This window comes from Centropristis striata, chromosome 6 (genome assembly GCF_030273125.1).
Source record: "Centropristis striata isolate RG_2023a ecotype Rhode Island chromosome 6, C.striata_1.0, whole genome shotgun sequence".
In the NCBI taxonomy this organism is placed as follows: domain Eukaryota; kingdom Metazoa; phylum Chordata; class Actinopteri; order Perciformes; family Serranidae; genus Centropristis; species Centropristis striata.
The window spans coordinates 37,300,843-37,311,310 of NC_081522.1; the positions used below are offsets into that span (position 1 = coordinate 37,300,843).

Sequence of the window (10,468 nt, forward strand, 5' to 3'; positions counted from 1 at the left end):
TCCCTAAAACAGGGCTAAGAAACCTCCCTGGTTGCCAGACTGCCTGGAGGTTCGAAATGAAATCCGAGCGCAAGGCAGTCTGGGTATACCCAGGCTATGTTACAGCTACAAGAGTAGCCATTAGCGTATCAATGCTTTTACATTAGCTGACATTTCATAGTGGCGTTACAATCGTGCCAATTCAGCACATTGCAGAAGTTAGCAGAAGTAAGGATTAAAAGTTATTACAATGTAAAATTATAAGTTAGTACAACTTACAGTTGAGTTGACAAAAATCTGAATTCAGAGTTGAGCAAACTCAAAAACAAAACTTAAAATATTTAGTTTAATTGTCCAACTTAACGTTTTATCGAAGTTCGTTGCCTTGAAAATTTGAGTTCACCCAACTTTTCTTTTTTTGCAGTGTACTGCTGTAGAGGAGAAGGTGGTCGGCATCGGGAAAATTAGAGCATACAGCGTACATTCACATCATCCTTATAAAACAGCACTGCATGACTGCAGATGCAGCCACATTATAAACACTGAATGTAGATCATCATCAACGGTTACACATAATGTGTTTTTTAACTCCTTCATACAGGCCTTATCTTACCTCCAGCCTCTCTCCTGCTGGAGAGGATTCCCTGTGAGATGGACCTCTCGTAGGAACTGACATCCCTGCAGACTCTCACACACGTTCTGGAGCTCTGAGAGAAAAGTGAAAAACATATTTGCCTTGTCAGTGTCTATTTTTCACTCTACTTTTCATTCTCACCAGTGTCTCATCTAGTTATGCAGCGCTACATTGACTGGATGAAAGAAATAAATATGCGTTCCAGCAAACTTGTGAATTTATTTCCATGAAGTCTTATACTGCACACATAGAGCTGATATGAATGCAGTGGTGTCATATAAAATAATGAAATCATAAGTTGGGTGCATGTAAATTTATAGTTTCTTTAACTTTTATTAACTCTATGGAGTCTTGGGCTATTTTGTCCATTTTTAATCATTTTCTTTTTATGTCTTTGTAAGTCATTGTGTGTCTTTTTTGGTCATTTTGTGTCCTCTGCGTTGTTGTTTTTTGTCATTCTGTCTTCTCATTTTGTGTCTTTTATGGTCTTTTTGGTAATTTTGTCTTTTTTTGTCATTTTGTGTCTTCTTTTGGTCATTTTGTGTCTTTTTTGTCATCTTGTGTCCTCTGTGGGTTTTTTTGTCATTCTGTCTTCTCATTTTGTGTCTTTTATGGTCTTTTTGTGTCTTTTTTCTCATTTTGTGTCTTTTTTCTCATTTTGTGTCTTTTTCTGTCATTTTGTGTGGGGTTTTTAAGTAATTTTGTGTCTTTTTTTTTAGTCATTTTGTGACTTTTTTCTGTCATTTTGTGCCTTTTTTTGGTCATTTTGTGTCTTTTTTAGTCCTTTAGTCCAACATAAATTTGATTTGAATCTTTTATTTACTTTCAGAACACTATCATGCTCAATAAAGAAGTTTAAATGTTGCAGATGTGAACAAAGGTGTCAAATCTAACATATAAGAGGGTTCCATCCAGTTCTATCATTTTATACTAAATATATTTGAGCTTGTCTCCAGTTTTACTTGGTATATCATCATCAAACTGAAACTGGCCTCATGGAGTTTACAGCCAGAACTTTAGAGGTAAATTTACAGTAGGGCTCCACGCTGCTTTGTTTTCTAGTCTGGATGTGCTTTTGGAGACTCCGGAGGGTTTAGTGAAATCAACCTGTGGTTGAGTGGGAGTCAAGGACTGAAGAGATTAAGCAAAGTCAGGAAAAAGAAGCTGAAACAACACAGATTTTGTCCACTTTACATGCACAGTGGAGGTTCGTATGTCTTTATGATGAGGAAATGGGTTTTAATCGAGACGATCTGTTACCTGACATGCAGTTATATCGAAGATCCAGATTCACAAGGGACACGAAATCAGACATGGAAGGCAGCTGGGTGATTCTAGGACACACAGAGACAAAATGTAAGAGATTTGGAAAGCTACACCAGATCTGAAGCTAATATTCATGTTGCTGTTAGAGACAAAATCAGACATAATCAGAAATTATGTGACTGGTTATTGAGCTTTCTAGGTATCATGAGAAACCTAAAAAAAATATTGGAGATTGTAATTTTATATCAGATTATGTCACATGCAGCACAGAACTTTAAGGTCCCTGGTGCTATGTTGTATTTGTGATATGGGGCTATATAAATAAGAACCTGGTCTCACAGGAATCTGTGAAATAGCCACAGATTCGCTTAACTCAAAATCCGTGGAAAAGCCACGGAATCACTCAAATTTCCGTGAAACTGACACGGATTTCGCTACAATGCAAGTTAATGACAGTCGTATCCCGTGACAATAAAATATAAAACAACATATAAATGCACAGACAGAGAGATGTTTTAGTTGTTCATTATTTGTCCAAAATTCGTCGTATCAACTGAGTTTGTATGATCTGAACTGTGTATATATAAATATACACTACCGGTCAAAAGTTTTAGAACACCCCAATTTTTCCAGTTTTTTATTGAAATTCAAGCAGTTCAAGTCAAATGAACAGCTTGAAAGGGTACAAAGGTAAGTGGTGAACTGCCAGAGGTAAATAAAAAAAGGTAAGCTTAACCAAAACTGAAAAATAATGTACATTTCAGAATTATACAAGTAGGCCTTTTTCAGGGAACAAGAAGTGGGTTAACAACTTAAATCTATGGAGTCTTGGGCTATTTTGTCCATTTTTGAATTCTTTTCATGTCTTTGTAAGTCATTTTGTGTCTTTTTTTGGTCATTTTGTGTCTTTTGGTGTCTTTTTTTGTCATTTTGTGTCTTTTTTTTGGTCATTTTGTGTCTTTTTTTAGTCCTTTAGTCCAACATAAAATGTGATTTTGAATCTTTTTTTTACTTTCAAAACACTATCATGCTCAATAAAGAATTTTAAATGTTGCAAATGTGCATTAATTTCAGAGTACACTGAGACATTAAACTGCATAATTTTCAATTAAATTCTGGAAAAGTTGGTGTTCTAAAACTTTTGACCAGTAGTGTATATATACATATATAGCTTATATATATATATATATACACAGTTCAGATCATACAAACTCAGCATTTTGATACTGCCTCCAGCGGCCCCCAGGTAATTTGAGTTTGAGACCACTGCTGTGGACCCAAAGATTGCTTAGTGGATAGGGATCCTGTTAATGTGATTCAATAAAAGTTTATTGAGAAATATTAGTAGTATTGAAAGAATATACCTGTTTTGGGCCACAGAGAGACTGTGCATGAGGGGAAGCCAGCAGGCAGTGAGGCCCTGCAGGGAGGAGATGCTGTTGTCCTCCAGATGCAGCTCTGCGAGGAGGACCTGGTTGTTCAGACTGGGGGGCTGATAGAAAAACAGGGTGAAAATGACTGTTAACACTGGTCACACTTTGGGGTTAGACTAACTTTCTGCTGCTGTTCCTGCTGCTGGTGCAGCGATGCCTAAACGACCTCATCCATCAGTGTCAGTTGTTTTAGTCCGGCTGTGTTTCCAGTCATCAGTGTCGACCAGAAGTTAAACCCTGCCGCGCTCAAGGGGTGCCTTAGAAAATACTAGGGCCGGGACTTGATTAAAAAGATTAATCTAATTAATTAGAGGCTTTGTAATTAATTAATCGAAATGAATCGCATTTTAATTGCATATCAATATTTGACCTGAGAACAGTGAGAAGTATTTTTTTTCACATGGATTTTTAGTATACCATTGAATAATGACTGAATACATAAGCTTAAGCTACAAAAATATTCTTTATTTTTGTTCAAGTCCAACAGACCAGTGCAATTTTTGCCATTAAGTGTAGCAATAGCATATTTAGAAATATAGTACATTTCAGAAATTCAGGTAGCCTATAGGTAGGTAGACCTTCTGTAAACTGTAATACTTTGGTTTTTTGAGTAAAACACAATACTTTCAAATACATTCAGAACATTGTAAACCCTGACTATTAGAAAACATCTCTCTGTTGCTTCAGAGGCCATAACAGACTTTGTTGATTTACCAACAGCTGGTTTAAAAAAATCTAATTTTCAAAACATTTGCATTATTATACTAATTAGTTTCTGTGTGTATCTTTATTTTGCATGTTTTCCTTTTCCTTAACTTTGCCTCATTACGCAATTACCAGAGAGTTGCTCTACCAAAGAAAGAAAGGAATATAAACATCAGTAATTGGATATTCTCTCCCAGTTGTTAAATGTAGCGTATCCTTGTGAAGCACAATTTTGAATAATGTAACTGTAATTAAACTAATAACATCAATTAGTGCCTTTTATTATTGTGTGCTAGTGGCAGGGCCTTGGTGTTGTGCATGCTGACTTACGACTTATGACTTTATTATATGACTTATGCATCTTTTTTTTTGGCTCAAATGGAGTCTGTGCAACTGATACATTCAAAAAGGCACTTCATGCTTCAGATTTATGTTACTGAGACCTTCAGGTCAAAGTTCATGTTTGTTCAATTTCCCAATCTGTTGTTAGTGAATCTCATGTGGGAAAATAGAGTTAACCATTGCCGAGTTTTGTACAATATTACACTTAGTATCACCACTCTCAGATCCCCTGGATTGAGCTTGTAAGGAGTATGATGTTTGCATGTTTATATTTTATATTTTTGTTCCAACAGAGGCCATGAAATTAAGTTGTAGAGTCATAAGGACATTTAATAAAATGGGTATTGCAAAACAGCAGCCTGTGGTTTTGTATGTGATAAATCTCTTTAACTGTGATGTGCTAGAGGTGATAATATGAGCCCCCAAATTGGCTTCCTCCCATGAGTTGTTGATTTAAATTATTCAGTTCAAATGTATTTGGGAAATGTTGAGCTTTTATTTTGAAGGTTTGACACACATAGACAATCATTAGAACTAAATTTAAACACCGATCCCTGTCAGAAATTGAATTATGGGTTTGGGAATAATGTTTTATAATTTAAATGAATGTTTTATTTGTTATCTAGTTACATGCAGAAAACAAAAGTCTTTCATCTTTTGTTTTCATGCATGTTAATAAATTGGGGTTTTCTGCTGAATTAGCTTTTCTTGACGATTTTCCATTGAAAATCACTACATCCTACATAGAAAAAATGTCCTTCCCTACAAGATGAAAAACAGAATGCAACTTGTTGAGTTACAAGCACCTGACACCCCTGAAACATCCAAATCAGTTTTCTGTACAGTCACAAAATTGCAACAGTGTAATGCATGGGTCTCAAACTCGCACCCCGCGGGCCAATTGTGGCCCTCGTGACGATATTTTGCGGTCCCCACCTTGATGTGAAAGTTGAATGTGAGTTTTATATGAATGGTACTTTACCGTTTTGTGTGTGGAAGGTCCCTTTAATTACTTGGTTTTAAATTTGTGTCGTTTTTTGGTCATTTTGTGTCTTTTTTAATAATTGTGTGTCTTTCTTTAATCATTTTGTGTCTTTTTTGGTAATCCTGTGTCTTTTTTGGTAATTTTGTCTTTTTTTAGTAATTTTGTGTCTTTTTTTGGTAATTTTGTGTCTTTTGTAATAATTTTGTGTCTTTTTTAGTCATTTTGTGTCTTTTTTTGGTAATTCTGTGTGCTTTTTTGGTGATTTTGTGCCTATTTAAAGTAATTTAATTTTTTTTTTTTATTTTTTGGTCATTTTGATACTGCCTCCAGCGGCCCCCAGGTAATTTGAGTTTGAGACCCCTGGTGTAATGAGACATTAGAACCAGGGCTTTCAGTAATCAGCTGTAGTTGGGGTTTGTTTCTTACCTCAGTGAGGCTGTTGCCCCTCAGGTCCAGTGTGCTGAGCAGAGCATTGTTCTCCAGACCCTCCACACCTGCCAGGTGGTTGTGTGAGCAGTTGAGGTGCAGCAGAGTGTAGACGTCCCTCAGTCCTTTGGTGCTGATCAGCTGGTTGTGATCCACCGACAGCCTCTGCAGTCTCCTCATGGACTCCAGACCAGCTACGGGTGAATGACAAGCAGCTTAATCAGATTGAGAAACAGAAAGGGGTGAGTCTGCATATAAGCAGTAAACAAACCATAAGCATCTTGAAAGAATAATAATAATAATTTGAAATAAGCCAGTCCAAAAGCCCCCTCCTATTAGATTCAGTTTTATAGGTGATTCATGACGTTACAGTAGCTGAATATACAATTCAATGTGTTCAACTTTCGCCAGGCCAATATCTATTTATGGCTTTATCCTCAGGGCTCCAGCTGACTCCAGTAAATAAATCACTTTTCAATGCATATTGTGGTAAAGTCAATAAATTCCAGAGCTGGAAAGAAGACAGATGCTGCCCTCTTGTGGAGTTCTGCAGACTTGAGCTGAAAAAGCAGCTTGAGAGCTCAGACGTGACTAAATCACACATTACATACTTTGTTTTTTACAACAAATGTTCTTAAATTCATTGCATATATAATAATCTTTCCAGTTCTTACCAATGCGTGTGATGGAGTTGTGTGAGAGGTCTAGAACGTCCAGATTTTCAGCACCGTTCAAACCATGGATGGACGTCAGCTTGTTGTGGCCAAGCCGAAGAACTCGTAGACTAGTCATATTCTCACAGTCGACAAATGAGATGTCGTTTTCCTGTGACAAAACACAATGAAGATATTAGGACACAATGAACTTTGCCTGGTTTGATTATTACTTTCAGTATAAAATAAATAAATAAAATAAAATGATATCTATCAGGAACAGCACTATCTGAATATTTAACCTTCTGAAATCTTCGGCTATTATGCCAGTTAAAAAAAACTGTGAAAAAAATCTTCACCATGCCATGTTGGTATCAGTTTTTTCAGCGTTACCTCACCTATATGTCCTGATAATTAATTTTTAACTTTGACTTTCTTGATCAAAATTTTGAACCGAAAAAAACCAAAGGAAAACTGATCTTGAAAATTTTCTGAAAAGTTTCACACACCGAAATGTACATGTTGCAAATATGAACACAGGTTGCAAATATAACATATAACAGGTAAAATGAGGATAAAATCTAGTTTTATATTTTTATACTAAATATATTTGACATTATCTCCGGTTTTACTTGGCTGAATATCATCAAGAAAAAAATCTGGTATGGAGTTTCAAGCCAGAATTTTAGAGGGAAGGCTCGATGTTGCTTCATTTTTATGTAAGAAGTAATGTGCAGGTTGATTCATGGACTCTAGAGGGTTAACATCCCTTGAAAAAGTGATAATAAGTCAGTAAACTGATAACATATTGACTGAACTCTACCTGTACGTCGATGTAGCAGAGCTGTGATAGCTGGTTGATGCCTTCCAGAGATCTGAGGCCGCAGCGTCTGAGGGTGAGGGACTGAAGTCTGGAACACTGAGCCAGAGTGGACAAGCTGCAGCCAGGCAGATCCTCCAGGGTCACTGTGGTCACCTGCAGGACAGATGAAGCTGCTTCAGGTCTGTCTGGATGCTGAAAGGTTAAATTGGCGTCTGTCACATGTTAAAGGGATAACATGTGACAGATCTCTTAATGGTCTTAGTCCGGCCTATTTATCTGATTTACTTTTATCCTATGAACCCTCGAGGACCCTCAGGTCTTCTGGTCTTTTAATAATACCAAAAGTTAGAACTAAAACCCACAGTGAGGCGTATTTTCTCACTTTTCATTCTGCATGTATAACCCATTTAAAAAGTGCAGTTTTGCTGTCTTTTTTTTCAGCACAACTTCACCTATATGACCTGATCATTTTTTTCATTTTGACTTACTGGATCAACATTTTGAACACAAAAACACATAAATACACACAAAAATTCATAAAAACACACACAAAAAGCACATAAAAACACACACAAAAAACGCATAAAAACACACAAAAAACACATAAAAACACACAAAAAACACATAAAAATGCATAAAAACACACACAAAAAACACACATAAAAACACATAAAAACACAAAACATAAAAACCCACATAAAAACACACGTATGTAACTTGTTCTTGAAAGGTGCTATATAAATACAATTATTATTATTATTATTATTATTATTATTATTATTAATTAAGGAAGAGAGACTCTGTACTGTTTGACTCTGAGGAAGAATCACCTGACATTGAAACATTAATCCTCTAATAAAGTTTGTCGCCTCATGTTTGTGTGCTCCAGTATATAGTATCCAGTAAGTTTCTTTCTTTTTTTTTATCAGTGTGTCTGTATCATGGCTCAGCATTTGTACAGATCTCACCTCTTGCAGGGATTTGCAGGCTGCAGACTGAAGCAGAGTGTGTGAGCAGAGAGGAGGCAGGCTGCAGCCCTCAGCTGCTCCTCTCAGCCCTCTCCGACCACGGACACCTCCTCTCTGCCTCCTCCTGTTCTGGAGGGAGAGTTTGGACCAGGAGGTGCACTCCTTCATCCATGACAGCCTCTTCTCCTCTGTGTGCTCCGGGAGGCTCACAGCTAAAGAAACAGACACGGTAGACGGCCTCGCTGCTCCATCTTCACTTTGAGTTTGGTCTGTGGAGGTCTGACTGAAGCTCTCTTCTGGCTCCTGTTGTTGTGTTATTGATCCAGTGCTGTGTTTACTGTGTTTACTGTGTAAACGTCCAGAGCTGGAGGAGTTCCAGGTGGAGCTGTCTGCTCGCTGTGAGGCCAAAGTGTTTCCTGTTTCATCTGTTTTTGTCTTTTTATTTTCTCTTTTCTCTCTTTTCTCCTGCAGCTCATTTGTTTTCCTCACTATTTCCCCCGTTTCCCTGTCGTGCATCTCTCTCTTTTCCTTTTCCTCCTTTATTTTGACTCTTATTTCTTCTTCTGTTTCTTTCTTTACCTCTTCCTCGTTCAGCTTCTTCTCTGCAACGACACTTTTTCTCTCCTCCTCTTTCTTTCTCAGCTCCTCCTTGGCTAAAATTCTTTCCTCATCCTCTTGTTTCTTCTCATTATTCTCTTTTATTTTGCTCTCATGTCCCGTCTTGAGATTTATTTCTTCTTCTAATTTTCTGCAACACTTCACATCCTCTTGTTTTATCTCTTCTTTATTCCTCCTTTTTTGTTCTTCCTCTTTTATTTTCCCTTTATCTTCCTTTCTCCTTTTTTCATCCTCTTCAACAGTTCTTTGTTCTTCTTTTATTATTACATATTCCCCTTCCTTTTTCCTTACCACTTCCTTCACCTCCTTCTTCTCCTCTGTCTTTTTTCTTTCATTTTCTCTCCTTCTTGCTTCCTCTTCCCTCCTTTTCCAATCCCTTTCTTCCTTTTCCTTCTTCTCCTCAAGTTTTATTTCTTCATTTACATTTCCATATTCTCTTTTATCCCTCTCTTCATATTCCTTTTTCAGATCCCCCTCCTCTTCTTTCTTTTCCCTCTCTTCCTTCTGATTCTTCCTCTCCTCAATCTCTTCCTCGACTATAATATTTCTCTCTTCCTTCTTTTTTCTCTCCTCTTTCTTCTTCTGGCTCATCTCTTCCTCCACTTTTCTCTTCTCTTTCTCCATCTTCCTCCTTTCTACTTCAATCTTTCTTCTTTCTTCTTCTCTTTTTCTCTTCTCTTCCTCTTCCTTCTTGATCCTTTCTTCCTCTTCTTTATTTATCCTCTCTTCTTCTTCCATCATTCTCATTTCATCCTCCAGTCTCTTCCTTTCCAGATCTTCTCTCCTTCTCTTTTCCTCTTCCTCGCGTTTCCTCTCCTCTTCTTTTTTAAGTGTCATTTCCTCTAGTTTTCTCTCTTCCTCTTCCTTCTTTATCCTCTCTTCTTCTTTATTTTTCTTCTCTTCTTCTTCCATCATTCTCATTTCATCCCCCAGTCTCTTCTTTTCCAGATCTTCTCTCTTTCTCTTTTCCTCTTCCTCACGTTTCATCTCCTCTATTTTTCTCTCTTCCTCTTTCTTAATCCTCCTCTCTTCCTCCATCCTTTTCCTCTCTGCCTCCATCTTTATTTTCTCCTCTTCTCTTTTCCTCTTCTCCTCCTCTTCCTTTATCCTCCTCTGCTCCTCTTCCATCATCCTCCTCTCTTCCTCCACTCGTTTCTTTAAGTTGCTCATCACTTCCTGTTTGGTAATGACATTCACTTAAGTTACAACAAAGCAAGTTGATAAGAAACATTTAATTACAAATACAAAAAACAATTAACATATTAATTTCAAACAGCCCAAAGCATAAACACCTAAATATATTAATATATTAGGTAATATGTGTGATTCTCATGAAGCCAGCCTAAGTTCTGTCTGTGAAGATTATAAGGACATACTTTATTACACTAAATATATTTCACTTTTATATGAAAGAACAATATAGCCATAATGAGGCACAATTCATTGTTTTGTGCTAAAATAATATTTTCTATATTTTTGATTCACAAATTCATTATAGTAATCTGTCCAGATAAATGTCATGGTTTCCCCATACTTATATGCAATAAATATTTAATAAACTTTATAAAAAAATAAATACACATTTGTTTAAAAATGTATAATTTAACAGAATATAATCAAACATAATGGTTTTTAA

The 10,468-nt window shown here is 36.6% G+C and overlaps 1 protein-coding gene across 1 annotated transcript in view; it reads right to left on the minus strand.

Moving 5' to 3' along the window:
- lrriq1 (leucine-rich repeats and IQ motif containing 1) overlaps window positions 1-9,826 on the minus strand; it is a 77,670-nt gene extending 67,844 nt beyond the window's left edge. The window contains exons 1-7 of the mRNA XM_059335375.1: window positions 8,215-9,826; window positions 7,247-7,399; window positions 6,445-6,595; window positions 5,771-5,964; window positions 3,244-3,371; window positions 1,874-1,947; window positions 593-686 (exon numbers count right to left, since the gene is read on the minus strand). Coding sequence (XP_059191358.1) covers window positions 593-686; window positions 1,874-1,947; window positions 3,244-3,371; window positions 5,771-5,964; window positions 6,445-6,595; window positions 7,247-7,399; window positions 8,215-9,819 — 2,399 coding nt within the window. The 5' untranslated portion in view covers window positions 9,820-9,826. The remainder of the gene's footprint in view (window positions 1-592; window positions 687-1,873; window positions 1,948-3,243; window positions 3,372-5,770; window positions 5,965-6,444; window positions 6,596-7,246; window positions 7,400-8,214) is intronic.
- Window positions 9,827-10,468: the final 642 nt, after the last annotated feature.